Source organism: Lucilia cuprina, chromosome 4 (genome assembly GCF_022045245.1).
Source record: "Lucilia cuprina isolate Lc7/37 chromosome 4, ASM2204524v1, whole genome shotgun sequence".
Lineage (NCBI taxonomy): Eukaryota > Metazoa > Arthropoda > Insecta > Diptera > Calliphoridae > Lucilia > Lucilia cuprina.
In genome coordinates, this window is record NC_060952.1 from 16,303,534 (window position 1) to 16,321,664 (window position 18,131).

General features: G+C 28.4%; 3 protein-coding genes across 3 annotated transcripts; 2 read left to right on the forward strand and 1 right to left on the reverse strand.

Annotated features, from left to right (window-relative positions):
• Positions 1-1,277: 1,277 nt before the first annotated feature.
• Positions 1,278-5,564, forward strand: LOC111690669 (V-type proton ATPase subunit B). Its single transcript, XM_023453197.2, has 5 exons — positions 1,278-1,433; positions 1,530-1,685; positions 2,807-3,312; positions 3,376-4,131; positions 4,582-5,564. Exons 2-5 carry the CDS (start codon positions 1,607-1,609, stop codon positions 4,717-4,719), a joined length of 1,479 nt encoding a protein of 492 aa, XP_023308965.1. The 5' UTR covers positions 1,278-1,433; positions 1,530-1,606; the 3' UTR covers positions 4,720-5,564.
• Positions 5,565-7,679: 2,115 nt separating this feature from the next.
• On the forward strand, positions 7,680-9,194 carry LOC111690652 (histone H1, early embryonic-like). The gene is made up of 3 exons (XM_023453179.2): positions 7,680-7,810; positions 7,872-8,386; positions 8,584-9,194. The coding sequence occupies exons 1-3, from the start codon at positions 7,750-7,752 to the stop codon at positions 8,995-8,997; spliced, it is 990 nt and encodes a 329-aa protein (XP_023308947.2). The 5' UTR covers positions 7,680-7,749; the 3' UTR covers positions 8,998-9,194.
• Positions 9,195-10,482: 1,288 nt separating this feature from the next.
• LOC111690667 (uncharacterized protein DDB_G0272512) lies at positions 10,483-12,255 on the reverse strand. The gene is made up of 5 exons (XM_023453194.2): positions 12,095-12,255; positions 11,884-12,017; positions 11,656-11,791; positions 11,285-11,428; positions 10,483-11,109 (listed from the first exon to the last, which is right to left on the reverse strand). Exons 1-5 carry the CDS (start codon positions 12,162-12,164, stop codon positions 10,580-10,582), a joined length of 1,014 nt encoding a protein of 337 aa, XP_023308962.2. The 5' UTR covers positions 12,165-12,255; the 3' UTR covers positions 10,483-10,579.
• Between the last annotated feature and the right edge of the window lie 5,876 nt (positions 12,256-18,131).

Consider the following 18,131-nt stretch of genomic DNA (forward strand, 5'->3'; position numbering starts at 1 on the left):
AAGAGAAGAATTTGCAAAATGAATAAAAATAAACTTACATATATTCACAAATGTTGATTTTCTTTCTGCAACTAAACCATATCCACTACAATTTAATTTCAGTCCTAGAATGACTCCAAGTAGGCCAAAGATTAGCGAAAACGCTTCCACCAAAAGCAAAACTCATACAACACAGTAGTATACTTGTGTATTTATGTAGATATTGCTTGGATATTCAAATGCAATTTCTATTTTATAAAAGGATAATTATCATCATTAAAATCCGATAAAGTCTTGAAAAAACTTTATTTAAACAATTTGTTTACATTTTAATCACTATTATTATTTATTTGCATAAATTGACAAGTTTGTTGTTGTAAACAATTTTTTGCATTAAAACAAAACATAATTTTAAGTTTTCTTTATATTAGATCTGGTGTACCTTTTATATGCATGAATATTTAAAAGGCTTAAATAAACTTAAAGCACTACAAATATATATCACATTATATTATTAATATAAATTATAAAATAATAATTTTTTGCAAATAAAAAAATATTGCCTCCAATTTATAAAACAATACAAAATACAACTCTGTTTCATGCAGTCTGTGATACCAGATTTTTTTTTCAAAAATCCCTACGACTATGGGAAAATCCCTTTTCCCTACACACATTTCTTATATTTCTTACATATATGAATGAAAAAAGATCTGTTCACAAACACTGTTACTACACTTTAGTAGGTACAATGTACAACATGATTGTGAATTGAAAAAGTCGAAATGTCGACTTTTCATAAAATGAAAAGAGTCGAAAAGTCGACTTTTCATAAAATGCAAAAAGTCGAAAAGTCGATTTTTCGTTTCAACTATAGAATCCTATTGTGTTCAGTTTAAAAATTATTGAATAACACAACTATAAAGTGGAAGACTCTAATATTTCAATGTTTTTTTCTCGACTCGAAAGTTATAGTTTTGTGATTCAAATAACTTGAATTGAATTAATCAAAATATATTTGAATTACGTGTGTACACCCTGTTTTAAACAGAACATAGGCCCTAGAATACAAGCCATATAATTTTTTTGTTCACTGATCTTTTTTTTTAATTTATCCAATTGTGAAACCTATTTTTATTATTATTTGATTAATTGTTTAAAATTTTCATATGCAAAATGAAAATTTAAATGCAACTCAACTTTGTTACGTTTAAAAGAATAGTTGCCTGAAATCAACCGCTGTTCATTGTTTCTTATTTGACGTTTCTAATGTCAAAACATTTTCCACAATTTGTGGATTACATTAATCACATGACAGCACGTGAGATGTCACTGTGAATTTTACTAGTTCAGAGTGAATTTTTCTTCGTACTCCATCAACGTCGCAACGCAGCTGACTGGACTCCCCTCAGCATTGAATTAAGAAAAAACATACAAAATCATCAAGAAAAATTGTGTGTATTTAGAAAAAAAATAATATTATTTGTTTAATTAAAAATAACTAGTGTGTTTCTTTTGTTTTTATTCCATATCAAAAAAAATATATATAGATAAATTTTTCTAAACAGAGTGTGAGGAAATTCCAATTGGAAGTAAAGAAAAACAAGTGTAAGAAAACCCACTAAAAATGGCTCTTTCTGCATCCCAAGCTCACAAGGAGCATGTCCTAGCTGTTTCTCGGGATTTCATTTCCCAACCTAGATTGAGTAAGTAAAATTAATTAACAGATAAAACCAAACAAAAGCCAAAAACGCAAAAATGTTATAGGAAAAAATTAAAAAAAAGTGCAATCACTCTGTGGTCGCCATATTAGATTTAATTTTATCAAAACTTTTACGTCGTCACAAGATGTGAGAGTACAAAAGAGAGATTGCTACGAAAAAAGTGTAAAAGAAAAATCAATAAAATTTTGCCAATTTTACGTCTGTGCACTTTTTTCTGTATCTAAAAGAATTTAGTTTTACAGAAATATGTATGCAAATAAATACAAAAGTGTCATAAAGTTCTGGCAAAACTTGTTTAATTGTAAAATAAAATTAGTTTATTTGTAGTTGGATATTTTGTGGTAAAGTTAATCGACATTGATAGATAGTTAACTTTTTTACGTCATGTGACTTGTTTTCATTTGACTTTTTTTCTTCGCTTCTTACAGAGATGCCACGAATTATTTAGTAATTATTTGTATAAGTTTTTTATATTGTTAATTGTGTTTAGCACCTGACTTGTTTGCATTATGATTTAATTATTAATAATTGTTGTTGTCTTATATTTTATGCAATATTTTTTGGTTGAAAATTGTGGGATTTTTTTTTTGTAAATTTTTAGTTCTTCCGTTTTATATTGTAAACTCTAAAACATTTATTCCACAACATTAAAATCATCTACTTTTAATTAAGTTTGCATACCTAGTATTTGTAAATTATTTTAAATAATATTTTTCATAAATTACAAAAACAAACACTTAAGTTATAAAATAAACTTAGCTACCCTATGATTTAATATGGGTTAATTTAAAACTCTCTTAAAACCCTCTCTCTGCCTCACCTAATACTCTATTTGCCTAAATGCATTACGTTTTTACAACTTTTCTTTTGATCGCTTATACGTCTATTTTTCAATGGTTTACTTTCAAAGTCAGCTGACTAAATCTATTTTCGTGATTTTGCTTTTGTTAAGTTTTTTTTTATTAACTAATTGTTTTATCTTCATTCAAATATTAAACAAATTCAAAGAAAGATATTTAGCCATATAACAGAAGTATTTTAACTATTATTTTGTTATATTTTCATAAACAACTATGTATATTTTTTTTAACTTTTTATTTTAGCCTACAAAACCGTGTCCGGTGTAAACGGTCCCTTGGTCATTTTGGATGAAGTTAAATTCCCCAAATTCGCTGAAATCGTACAGTTGCGTTTGGCTGATGGTACTGTACGTTCTGGTCAAGTATTGGAAGTCAGTGGCTCCAAGGCTGTCGTCCAAGTCTTCGAAGGTACCTCTGGCATTGATGCCAAGAACACATTATGTGAATTCACCGGTGACATTTTGCGTACCCCCGTATCTGAGGATATGTTGGGTCGTGTCTTCAACGGCTCCGGCAAGCCCATCGACAAAGGTCCCCCAATTTTGGCTGAAGATTTCTTAGATATCCAAGGTCAACCCATCAACCCCTGGTCTCGTATCTACCCCGAGGAAATGATCCAAACTGGTATCTCAGCCATTGATGTAATGAACTCTATTGCTCGTGGTCAGAAGATTCCCATTTTCTCAGCTGCTGGTTTGCCCCACAATGAAATTGCTGCCCAAATTTGTCGTCAAGCTGGTTTGGTTAAGGTAACTACTTTGAAGTAATAAAAAATTCAAAACTCATTTATTTTTTTGTTGCCATTTATTAAGGTTCCCGGTAAATCTGTTTTGGATGATCATGAAGATAACTTCGCTATTGTATTCGCTGCTATGGGTGTTAACATGGAAACTGCCCGTTTCTTCAAACAAGATTTCGAAGAGAACGGTTCTATGGAAAATGTGTGCTTGTTCTTGAATTTGGCCAACGATCCCACCATTGAACGTATCATTACCCCACGTTTGGCTTTGACTGCTGCCGAATTCTTGGCCTACCAATGCGAGAAACACGTCTTGGTCATCTTAACCGATATGTCCTCCTATGCTGAAGCTTTGCGTGAAGTATCCGCTGCCCGTGAAGAAGTACCCGGTCGTCGTGGTTTCCCCGGTTATATGTACACTGATTTGGCCACCATTTACGAACGTGCCGGTCGTGTTGAAGGTCGTAACGGTTCCATCACACAAATTCCCATTCTTACTATGCCTAACGATGATATCACCCATCCAATTCCTGATTTGACTGGTTACATTACTGAGGGTCAAATTTACGTTGATCGTCAATTGCACAACAGACAAATCTATCCTCCAGTCAATGTGTTGCCCTCTTTGTCACGTTTGATGAAATCTGCCATCGGTGAGGGTATGACCCGTAAGGATCACTCTGATGTATCCAATCAATTGTATGCTTGTTATGCCATCGGTAAGGATGTACAAGCTATGAAGGCTGTCGTCGGTGAAGAAGCTTTGACTCCTGATGATTTGTTGTACTTGGAATTCTTGACCAAATTCGAAAAGAATTTCATCTCACAGGTAAATACAAATGATTTTGTTTTATTAGTTTTATTTTTATTATGAAACTATATTTTGATAATTAATTCTATGTTAAAAATTCTATAGAATTTTAAATACATAACGCACGTCACACATTGTAATCGTGATGATATAAATTTGATATTGCTAAATTTCTTCAATTTCAATTTCATTTTTTTGATTTAGAACTGATTACGTTTTCATAATATTTGTAAATTTAAAGTTGTTATATTTTGGAAAATGTTTTCGTTTTTAATAATTTCACTTTTAATATTCATATTATATTGAATAGATAATCTATGAAAATATTGCTGCTATAAAAAAGCTGTGCCTTAATTATTTTGTGATATAAGTTTTCGTTTTATTGGCATAAAATATTTACACAATTAACTATTTAGCTAATTTGTCGTTGTTGTTTTACTTATTTATATTTTACTCTTTTTATTTCAGGGTAACTACGAAAACCGTACTGTATTCGAATCTTTGGATATTGGTTGGCAATTGTTGCGTATCTTCCCCAAGGAAATGTTGAAACGTATTCCAGCTTCTATTTTGGCTGAATTCTATCCCAGAGATTCACGTCATTAAATTTGTTTTTACATTAATAATATATTTTTTTCGTCATTATCTGTTTATTTTATTTGTTTATTAAATTTTTAGTCTAAAAGCTTTTTTGCAAGCTTTTGAAATATTTGTTCTCTTTAATTGCAATAATTATACAACAAAAGCACATTAAGCAAATCACTGTTAAATTTAAATTAAAGATAAAGTTAAAACCATTTAGTATGATGTCAACGAAAATATAGAGCAATTTTAAATTTTCAGTCATCAAAGCCAAAAAATTATTATAAAATTAACAACAACAACAAATTATAATACTAATTGTATATAAACAAAATATATATAGTATAAAAAAGGAAGAAATGGAACACAATGTAAAAACAAAATCTATTTTAAAGCAATATTTACTTACAAACAAAAAGTCGCCGCCCGCCATAAAATCTTGTTTTAAAAATGATATTTGTTTTTTATTTAAAAAGTGTTAAGGGTTTACTACTACTAAAATAATACATATACATTTATCGCCCAATAACAACAACAACGTAAAAAAATGCAATAGCAAATTATTTTTATTTTAGTAAAAAGGAAAAATCATTTGCGTTTTGTTAAAATTATTAAAAAAAAATAAACAACTGTTTGTTTCTTTGTTAGTTTTTAAGTTTTAAAACACATGTATTAATTAAAATGTCTGTTTATTGTTTTTCTTCTTTTCATTTTACAAAAATCTATTTTATTTTGCTGTTATAAACAAAATTATCTATCATATTATACACCTCTCTCTTGTTAAACAAAGTGGTAAAAAATGCAAATTCTTTATATAATTACACAGCATTCCAAAAAAACAAAAATAAAAACATACATTACATTTTAAATAATTGCTTTAATTTGTTTTCTTTTTAATTTTACTGTTTTATTTTCTTTTTGTCTATGTTTTAAAACATCGTCATTTCCTTTGCTCCATATAAATACAAGTATTATCCTCAATAACATTTTTCTTAAACATATTGAAATTGGTATTTTTTTCTTATTATGTATTTATGTATCCTTTATTGACACTAACTTGGGAATATACATTTTTTTCAACAAATCTCGTTGTCAGTGTGTGTTTATTAAATAATTAATTGATTAAAAATTGTTGTAAATTTAGAAGTCTACTTGAAAACAATAATAAACTAATAAATAAAAATATATGCCTACCTTTAAATACATACTACTTGTATGAATAATCAATACAAAAATAAATAAAAACTATATTTAAACAAATACTTAATTTCATATGTATTATATAAAAAACAACAAAGATTTATGCGTGTTTGAAAGAAATTAATTAAAGAAATATATATAAATATTACAATAAAAAGACATAAAAACTGTTAATGAAAACAAGATCAAACCTAGTTCGTTTTATATCTTTTAAATTAATGGCTGGGAGATCAGTATTTCAATTTTTGATTTAAAGTTAGGAATTTTTAACTTCTAAAAGACTTTTAATTAAATTCTATTTAAAAATTTATTTATTTCGAATCGATGCGGTGTTAAAAAATTCCAGATGTTATTGTGTGGAATTTTGTTTGAAATGTCTTTTGATTTTATTCTTTTATATACTGAACAAAAACTGAACTAGAGCGGAAGTAGAACTGAGCAGGAACTGATCTAAAAATTAACTAGAACTGAACTAGAACTGAACTAGAACTGAACTAGAACTGAACTAGAACTGAACTAGAACTGAACTAGAACTGAACTAGAACTGAACTAGAACTGAACTAGAACTGAACTAGAACTGAACTAGAACTGAACTAGAACTGAACTAGAACTGAACTAGAACTGAACTAGAACTGAACTAGAACTGAACTAGAACTGAACTAGAACTGAACTAGAACTAAACTAGAACTGAACTAGAACTGAACTAGAACTGAACTAGAACTGAACTAGAACTAAACTAGAACTGAACTAAAACTGAAATAGAACTCTAATAGAACTGAACCAGAACTGAACTAGAACTGAACTAGAACTGAACTAGAACTGAACTAGAACTGAACTAGAACTGAACTAGAACTGAACTAGAACTGAACTAGAACTGAACTAGAACTGAACTAGAACTGAACTAGAACTGAACTAGAACTGAACTAGAACTGAACTAGAACTGAACTAGAACTGAACTAGAACTGAACTAGAACTGAACTAGAACTGAACTAGAACTGAAACTGAACTAAAACTGTACTAGAACTGAACTAGAACTGAACTAGAACTGAACTAAAACTGAACTAGAACCGAACTTGAACTGAACTACAACTGAACTATTTTTTCTTTTATTAGAAATTGTGTTCAAAATGTGTGTTAAGGTAAAACGCTTATACAATTTCTGAAAATTTCATTTCGGCCCAAACCATTATGTACATCACTTTTTCCCGAGCTTTAAAAAATATATGCGACACATGCATTGAAATTGGAAATTTTTGATATCTAATAATTTTGGTTATAATCATACATATAAAAGGGATGTTACTGTTGTTTTTTGCAAGTACGCAAGTTTTATAGCATATTCGAATAAACTATTGATAAAATACATGAAAAATTACGTTATTATTCTTATGCAAAAAAGTTCACTCATTAAATATCTATTTAGTTTTTTAGCCGCCCCACAAATCTTCAAAATCTAAATCATAAGAATTTATCTATTTGAAACGAGTAAGAAAAATCCCAACTCGTGCAATGTAATGTGACAAAAGACTTTTCGGTAGAAATGTTCTTATGTATTAAAACTTAAAAAATTAAAATAAACGAGAACAAAAAAATGGTCTAATTTTATATTACTAAAAAATTGGTACAATTTCGATAAAAATTGTACTTTTTATGTGTCAATCTAAAGTTGGGACTTAAAATATATAAACTCAACGTATACATACATAAATATGTATGTATGTAAATCATTGTAATTTAAATAAATAAAATAAATACCGTAAATGCCGTATGTAATTGTTTGCGACCAGTAATAATTTGTATAGCGTTAAAACAAGTGTCATATTTATTTAAGTAAATTTCTTTAAAATTAATACAATGAAATCTAAAGAATACAAGGATATTTCAGAAGATGAAGATGATGATGAATTGGAAGAGGGCAAGTAAATAAAAAAATTCACTTCATATTAAAATATTAATTTTTAAACAAATCAAAAAAGAACAATCACAAGATGATGCCGACGACAATGAACTCGAACAGGAGGAAGTAGATGAAGAAGATGAGGGTGATGAAGTAGATGATGACGAAGACTTTGTTGAGGAAGAGGAAAATTTTTCTAATAATGCGGCTAAAAGTGCCACACCGCGTCAGTCGTTGGGAGGAGGCAATCAGAAAATTGTGTTACAAAAGCCTAGTCAAACTACAAAGAAAAAACCCACTACACAGAAATTGGTAGATGAAGCCATAAAAGAACTGAAGGAGAAACGTGGTTCATCGATTGAGGCCATTAAGAAATATATAATGAATAAAATTCCCGAAACGGATGAAAAACGTTTGAAAATTCAAGTTCGTCGTTACATTAAAAATTGCTTGGATGATGGCACAATGATGCAGATAAAACGTTCCTTTAAATTTACCAATAAACATGAGGCGAAAAATAAACAATTAGAAAAGGAAAAACTAAAAGCTAAGAAGGAAAAAGAAAAGCAAAAACAGAAATTGGCTAAAGAAAAGGTAAATGTTTCTTGGTTTTTGTAAAGAATAATATTCTTCATTATAATAATTTATTAAAAGTTTATAGAACAAAATAAAAAAATATGTATGTACATGATACAATCATGTTTTTGTTGTATTATGTATGTACCCATAAACTTTTAATATATTATTTTAAATAAGACCCAAAACCATTTACATTAATTGTATAATTCCAGAAAAAACAGCAAAAAGAAAAACCGAAAGCGGAAAAGACTGCCACTAAAGAAAAAACAAACGATAAGGAAAAATCTAAGGAAAAAACCAAAGCTGGCAAAAGACCTAAAAATGAAGCAGTGGATACTAAAGCTAAGCCAGCTAAGAAACCTAAATTAGAGAAAGCAGAAAAAAGTGCTTCGACTACTGGAAGTAAAACATCTACTGAGAAATCTAAGCCGAAAAATAAACTATCTCGTAAATCAATTAATTTGGTGGTAAGGCCAACACCACCTCGTCCTAAAACGATGAAAAAGACTAAAACAACTGCTGCAGCATCTAAAAAGAAAATTGATTTTCCGGCACCAGCTGATAAAGCACCGACTGCAAGCACTAGCGCTGCAGTTAAGGCCGCTGGTCGGGGAAAGAAGAAGTAGTTTTATGAATGTTAATTTGTTGGTATACTTAATTTAACAGATGTCATTATTTTAAATATGTTTGTTTGTCTAAATTAAATGTTTATCTTTAATTATTAAAGTTCTTTTAAATTATTAATAAAATTCTTGAAAAGTTTTTAGTTAGTGGGTTTTTTAATAATGAGTTATTGCACGGATTTAGTGCCTCCACAGACCCGATGGAGGCCAAAATGTATTTTTTCTTAACGGATTAACTAACTAACTTACTATCTAAATAACTAACTAATTAACTAACTACTAGAGTATTCAATTATTCGGGATTTTGTCTTATTCAGTTTATTCGACAAATAATTATTTGAGGTTTTACCTTAGCCGGTTAATAATCGGATAATTAAAAATTATTCGGTTATTCGAATAAAAGAAAACTAGGTGTTACTATGCTTTTTACAATAAAATTTATTCATATTACACCCTGTAACAATTTTGAAAAAAAGCTTATATACATGGATTATGAAAAACTGAGTACACAGAGTTAATACTAATCCACAGTTTCCTGTACACATATATTTTTTCATGTTTGAAAATAACTTTCGCACGTTTTATAATCAAAAATATTCACCCTCTTCGCTAATCTTCATTTCACGTGAAATATGTTCCCTTTTCACTTTTTTCGTTCACAAACTTTTTTGTCGTGAAAAAATTCCACTCTTATGAAATTTGTTGAAGGAATTTTGTAAACATTCAACAACTCTTCCATACAAAATAAACTATTGTATATGAATTGTTTACAACAAGTTCACGATAGCAATTTTCTCTTCAAGGCATTTCAAGGGAACAAAAGTTTCACTTCAATTGGCGATAGGGGTGATTATTTTCACTTCTATCACTTTAATTCTATGTTAATTTTTTAAGTTTTTTGTTTTTCTCAAATACTAGAAATTATTCCTTTTTATGTGAAATGCATTTCTATATAAAGAAATTATTGTTTTTAAAATTTTGAACTAGTCCTAGAATTCATACGTTCTACTGAACACTAGATCAACTATAACTGAAGAACTTATTAGAAATATTTAAGGACACAACAATGTTCCTTAAAACTGGTTGTAGAAGTAAAGGCGATATAATTATTTCCATAATTTTTATTCAAGAATCAGAAATGTCATAAAAATCATAAAATAAGTTTTCTTTATTATAGAAAAATTATTAAGAAATTAAGAAAAGAAGAAAATTATTATAAAAATATTGAATTTTGTAAAAAAATGTAGTAATTTACTGCTAAATAGTGAGTTTTTCCTAATCGATTAATTGATAAAAATTATTCGGTTTATTCGTTATTTGAAATTTGACAATTTTCATTTATTCGAACGATTAATCGTCAAAAATTAATCGATTAACCGATCGACGATTAATCGTTTGAATACTCTACTAACTACCTAACTAACTATCTAATTATGTCTAAAAACTGACCATTAGATATCAATAATTAAAGTGCACAGTTGATTATTTCAAAATTTCAACTACTTATATATTTTTTTATTAAATTCACATACATATTTACACAAGCAGTACAATAAATAACATTACTACTTAATTAAACCCATTTTTAAAAATAACTATTTACAAATATATAAAGAGGAAGCAGTATTAAATTTAAACTCATTAAAGTTTTAATGGTCGCACCACCGGAACCTTCGATACAATCACCATCGTTGTACGAATTAAAACCCATCTTACAATTGCATTCACCATAAATACAATCCATTGATTGTTGCGATTCGTTCAATTGACGTTGATAACAATCTTCGTCAATGCGACAATAATGACCACGTTCAACAACGGCAGTACACACTGTTTCCACGAAATTTTTTTCGGTTTTCTTCTCTTCTACGAAATATTTTTCCGAACACTGGCAGACATTTTCCGTACATTTACCACCTGGACCCATAGTGCCCATACATTGGATATTTTCGGTACAAGCTTCCAAATATTTTGATATTTTCAAACAGCGTGCATTATCGATGGAAGCAAAATGTTCGGGTTTGCAGATACAATGTTGGGTTATATTGCTGCATTGGGTATTTTCGCCATATTTTTCGGTGCACTGCTCGTCGTTGGAGCAAAAGGATTTATTGCCTGTAGAGAGAAAATATTTAAGATTACTATTCAATATAATTTTCTTTAAAACTATTGTTTGTTGAATCAATGTAATAAAGTTTGGAACCCTTATTTACCCAAAAATTTCAGCAGCAGAAGATTTATGTACTATACTTACACAACATTTTCCAATGATTTGATATTTAACACTCACCCACTATAGATGTACATTTTCCTTCATTATTAATAAACTGATCCATGCAAATACACTGTTTCGATGATTCATGGCAGATTGCATTAAAATCTACTTTTTGACACTGTGAATCTAGTTCACATTTCTCACCCAATGCCACCATTTCTGCGGAAAAATTATGCATAAAAAATAAATACAAATATGTAAAATGTTTACAAAATGAATGACATGAGTGAGACATTTAATTAATTGCATATAATTAATTATATTTGTGTAGTATTATTCGTAAAACTTTCAGGCAGTTTTTTTTATTCAATCATTCACTGCTAAATCAAACATTTATTCACTCAGTCAGCCGTACTGCCATTTATTCGTTTTATTGATTAACTTACTTGCAATGCATCGCCTTTTATCACTGCTGGGCATAAAATTGCTGGCACAATAACATACATCCTGTTGCGTATCACATTCAGCATTTGGTTGCTGGCAAGGACATGGTCCACTAATAATATTGTTCACTTTATGGTTCTTAAAGTGAGAGAAAAAAAAAAACAAAATGACAAAAAATGTAGAAAAAAAGCAATGAAATTTAAGTGGTGTAATTAAAAACTCCTTCTTACCAATGGTTGGCATTTAACATTATCTCCATTGCTACTGCTACAGTGACATTGTTCTTCAATGCACGCGGATTTAATACCAGAATGTTGAAATTGTTTGCATTGCGTTTCATTAATACAGTTCAGCTCAAGTAGTTCTTGAAAAAAATATAATTATTTAATTTGTATTTTTTAAGTTTTCTTAATTTAATTTATTTTATTTTTACATATTTACCATCACTTTGTATTAAATTCACACAATTTAAAATTATTGCTAAAAATATTGTAAATTTTTCACTTTTCATTTTATTTTATTTATTTCAAATGTTTGTGTTCTCTTTTAAGTTCAAGCTAAATGTGAAACTAAAATAGCGGTGTTTGAAATTTCAAAGGCCATTGACCTTAAAGAATTGAAATGAAAATGAAGTGATAAAATAATAAATGATTATAAATAAAATGCAGAAGGAATTAGTTTACCCAATTCGCCAAATACGTATGTTAATCTACATAATTTTGTAATATTCTGAACGTTAAATTGTTTAAAAATTTTCAAAATATTTTAATGCGCTCTTAATATATTTTATAGCTTGCAAAGCTATAGATCGGTATTATTCGCTTGTACAACACCCACCTCTTATAAGTCTAAATAATACTGCCAATTATCGTAATGATCGGGCTCCATTTGAACCTAGTCCCCATACAAAGTTCTTCAAAGACTTCAAGGTTAATAATTAACTAACACACTAGGGTCAAGTATGAACCGATCTTAACTAAAATTTGGTAAAGATCGATCAAACTTTCCGAAATTATGCTTATATAAAAAGTAGTTGAGTCTATTTTTGTAGAGATATTAGTGTATATATCATAATCATAAGGTTTATAATACCCTTGGGTTAAAGAATTGAATTATCTTCAAAATTGTAATCTGTAGTTTGATTACAAGATTTACAAGAACAGACAGACATACGGACATGACTTTATCGACACAAAAAATTAATATTTTTTTAAGTGGTATATGACCATTAATTCTATGCGATACAAATATCAGCACATATTCAATATACCCTCCTCACTAAAGTGGTGTAGTGTATAAATATGCAGATTTTTTTTTATTTTAACATCCCAAATATAGATTTTCTATATGGTCAACTGGGTATGGTCAATGAAATATTTAAGAAATCATAGTAAAAAAGAAAACAAATATCAAAAAAGCTACGGCTTATCACAGATCATATTTGATTCTACACTATTTGCAATAAATTGTATAAAGAATTTAATCAAAACTTTATTTGGATTTGTGACTTAAGCTCTATTACATGTTATAAGATTTTAATAAATTGTATCTTCTAATGTCCCAAAGTATTGAAATGACAGACAGATCATATAAGTGGTTTGTTCCATAAATGTATTCCTATATATTTCCTTATTTTTATTCATAAACGCAATTATTTTTAAAATACTTTGCTTCAATATTAAACAAAATTAAATTTAAATGAATTTTGTGATTTTAATTGAGGATCTTTTTACCCTACCTACACCACTTCAGTGGGGAGAGTATATTGAGCACGATAACATTGGTTCTATAACCCACCATAAAGTATACCAATAGGCTCAGATTAATTTTCTGAGTCGATTTAGCTGTGTTTGTCCTTCTTGAAATTTAACTACAGGTCGCATTATAAAGATAATTCAATGATATTTGATACATTGATTAAGATCGGCTCATTATTTCAGCTAGCTCACATACAACTGAACCGATTCTATACTAGCCTTGATGTCTCCCATTAACTTTATAATTATAGGGCCTCATTTGACACCAGCCAGTTGCAAAAAGGCAAAACTTTAATATATCTAAACAAAAAGTAAATCATATTTTATCTTTGTAACAGATGTAGGGTATTATATGTACGGCCTCGCCCGACTATAATTTCTTACTTGTTTATATTATTGTAATTTGGCTACACTGCTCTACTCAGTTCAAGTCTATCGTATTACTGATCTTTTTTAAATATTATTAATATTTACAGTTACATATTTTGATCTTATTTTTCTATTCTTTCTCTCCATAAAAAACAATTTTGTTTTTCAATTCTCTGACCGAAATTAATTACCTCTTCTTTCTTCAATACTTAATGTTAAAGCAAGTAGGAAAGTATAGTCGGGCATGGCCGACCATATAATACTCTACATCATGAGTATATTTTTAAAATTTTAATTTTTTAATAAAGAAAGTTTTATGTTGAATATTACCATAATTCCAAAATATTTAAGCAATTTATTGATAAAAAACTAAAATTTCTAAATGAGGCTTTATATAGGTCAAATATGGGCCGGTCCACGTAAATTTGGGAAAATAATATATTTTTAAATAACAGTTAGTTTTGTTGAGTTTCATTGCGATACAAATGGTTACAAGTCAATTTTAGATGTTTAAGACATTTTTTTGAAGGGGGTTTGTTTGGGTTCTATGGTCAAATAAGGGCCGATCCTTACGAAAATCTGCAGTGTCATTTATACTTATATAAAACTTATTTGTGCCAATTTTTAGAAAGATAGTAGCCAAAAAAATGCTTAGTCCAAATTTCATCAAATTATCTTGAAAATTGCGGCCTGTACCTTGCGCACAAGGTTTACATAGACAGCCAGCCAGCCGGACAGACGAACGGACATGTCTTAATCGACTCAGAAAATGATTCTGAATCGATCGAATCATGGTATTGCACCAATATTTTTGTATGTTACAAACATCAGCACAAACGTATTATACCCTCCCCACTATAGTGGTGTAGGGTATAAATACATTTGCAATAATCAATACATTGATTGCGACAAAAAATGGTGATCGTTTTCTTATGTTAAATGTTAAAATACTTAGTTTAAATGGTTTATTTAAACTAAGAATTAAGTATTATATTGGAAAAAGAGCTTAAAAACTAATTCCAACAAACGTTTTAACTGAAAATAACTTTATTATTTTTATGACCTAAATATAAAATGTATAAATCCCATTAAGTTAAGAAATGTATAAAAAACAGCTGGTAACTTTATTTTACTTTCTTCTTTTTTCATATCTTTAGAAACAATGTTCAATTATGTGAAAAATCCTAATATAAAACTTAACTGACCTTGTTAGCTAAATACGGGACTATAAACGGCGAGTATGCAAATTAAGCTTTTTATTTGGTGAGTCAAAAGTGAAAAAGGGATTTAATGATTTAAAGGGTGTTAGACTAACTGCGTGCTGAACAATTGGCCGAGACCTTTTATTTAAAGGAATAACTTTCTATACAAATTTTATTTACTTTAACATGCCATGTTATTAAATTTTATAAAGCTATTAAAAACTGTTGGCTGGCTGGTTTTAAAAGGAGAAAGAAATTTTAATTAAACAGAAAAAAAATAAACCAAAATGTTTAACAAACAATGACTTATTTAAAACACTAAACATTAAAAACTTACAGCTTTATTACAATTGGAACCGCGACGAGATATATAATTAAGCGATTGTCGGCAGACATTTTATATTGAAATGTTAACGAAATGAAATGAATTAACTGTAAATGTAATTAATTTAAGTATAAGTAAATCAAACGCATTTGCATAAAGATTCGCAATCTTTTCATAAAAATCTCTTTATTTGAAAACTAGAAGTGATAGAGCCAAAAACAACGATAATCAATCATCACTATTATTTTCAATAAAAAAACATAAATGTCAATTTAATTTTCAAAAGTAGAATATATAGCACCAAATCAACGATAAGCTGTGAAAACATAAAAGTCAATTTATTTTGGAAACTAGAAGAGATACATAGAGCCAAAATAACGATAATATGTGATTACTTTAATTTTAAATCAAAAATCATTTTTTTCTGTTGGAAACATAAAAGTCCATTTATATTGGAAACTAGAAAACGATAATAATTTGCGATTACTTTTATTTATTATACAAAATGAAAACATAAAAGTCCATTTATTTTGGAAACTAGAAGTGATAGAGCCAAAACAACGATAATCTGTGATCAATTAAATTTTCTAATTAAAAATCGAATTTTTGAGTGAAAACGTAAAAATCCATTTATTTTGGAAACTAGAAGTGATAAGCAAAAACAACGATAATCTGTGATCAATTAAATTTTCTAATCAAAAATCGAATTTTTGAGTGAAAACATAAAAGTCCATTTATTTTGGAAACTAGAAGTAATAGAGCCAAAAGAATTTTTTGAGTGAAAATATAAAAGTCCATTTATTTTTGAAACTAGAAGAGAATAATAATAAAGTGATCACTTTAATTTTCTAATCAAACATCAATTTTTTGAGCGAAAACGTAAAAGTTCTTTATTTTGAAAATTAGAAGAGATTGAGCCAAAACAACAACAATCTTTGGTCACTTCAATTTTCTAATCAAAAATCAATTTTTTGAGTGAAAACATAAAAGTCCATTTATTTTGGAAACTAGAAGAGATAGAGCCAAAAGAATAATAATCTATGATCACTTTAATTTTCTAATCAAAAATCGATTTTTTGAGTAAAAACATAAAACTCCATTTATTTTGGAAACTAGAAGAGATAGAGCAAAAACAACAATAATCTGTAATTACTTTGAGTGAGTGATAAAGCCAACACAACTATAATCTGTGATCACTTTTATTTTCCAATCAAAAATCGATTTTTGATTAGAAAACAACAATATTCTGTGATCATTTATTTTGGAAACTAGAAGTGAAAGAGCCAGAACGACAATATTTATGATCATTCTAATATTCCATCAAATATAGATTTTTTTTAGTGAAAACAGAAAGGTCCACTTCATTTTTTCCGATTTAATTTTTTTTTCTCATATTGTAAATGTATAAAGAGATTTCTTATTATTGTGTTAAATATATGCAATTAAAGAACTGTTTGAAATATTTATAACCATTAGAATTTTCCAATGTTACTCTTTACAGTAACTTGTTTTCATTTTGTTTATTCGCTTGTTTCATCGGACAGTAAAAGAATGATAATGGATTTGGCAAACATAACCTGTAAATGAAATAATCTGGGTGGTTGGGTGTTAAAAATTTTTGGTGTTAGACGACGGCACATGTGTTGGTTATAAATTTGTTGTTGTTTTTGAGTTTTGCCTAATTTAACGTAAATTGACAACAATTTTAATTTTTTTATGAAAAAGTTTTTTTTTTTATAAAAACAAAAAACAAGCAAGAAAATTGTTACAACAACAGTAATTACAATATTGTATATTGAATATTAGGGAATTTGAATGTACTTTCGTTAGAAGCATATTACAATCTAAAACAGTTGGTGTCGCTTTCAAATAACAGCTTATTGCTTGTTTAATATGATGTTAAAAAAATACATATATTTTTTGTAGCTTTATCGCTTTATTTACTGACAAGTTATTATTATAGACAGTGGGGCAGACTTGAATTTAGAAAGAATTTGTAAAATAAATTTAAATGGTTGCCGGAATTAGTTGAAATTTTTGACATTATGTATCGATTTTTTTAAATAATTAATTTATTATTATTGGATTTAAATATGTTATTTGTTGAAGTAATTGAAGTAGATTGTTGTGTAGATCTAATGCAATCTTTGCTTGAGCGACAAAAATTTTGATCTTTATGTACCAAAATAAGGTGGTTTGTTTTTGGGATTATTATCCACTAAAGTTTTCTCCCCACAGCCCTATCTGAGGGCACATCATCAGACAGACAAATGCTTGGTTTTTTTATTATAATTCTGATTATTGACAGAAGAAATTTAAATCCTTATAAAATCTCTAACGCTTAAAGTAAATCTAACTATAACCCACTGTTACCTTTTTTTATTTTATTTAATAAATTTCTGCTTGCCAAGTGTTCCCTTAAAGGAAGAAAAAACAAAAACAAATTGTTTTAAAATGTTGCGAAAAGAAAACTTTTCACTTTTTTCAAAATAATAACGACGACGAGGATGATAACAATAATCGGAACAAGTACAAGTTAAATAACAAGTAAAAACATTTGCCAAAGAACACTTTCATACAGCCCCATCTATTTCATTCATACATTTGCTGCTCAGTCATTCATTCATGGATACATACAATCGCGGTACGCAACATGCAGTAACAAACATTTGTAATACGGTTGAGAAAATGTTTAACGACTTTAACAAAGATGCGATAAAAAAAGTAAAATTTGAAAGTTTTGAATTATTAAATAATGATGTTCGATAACAACATACTTATTTAGAAGGAAATGTGTCATAAAGTTTGTTAAACAAATTGTTAAA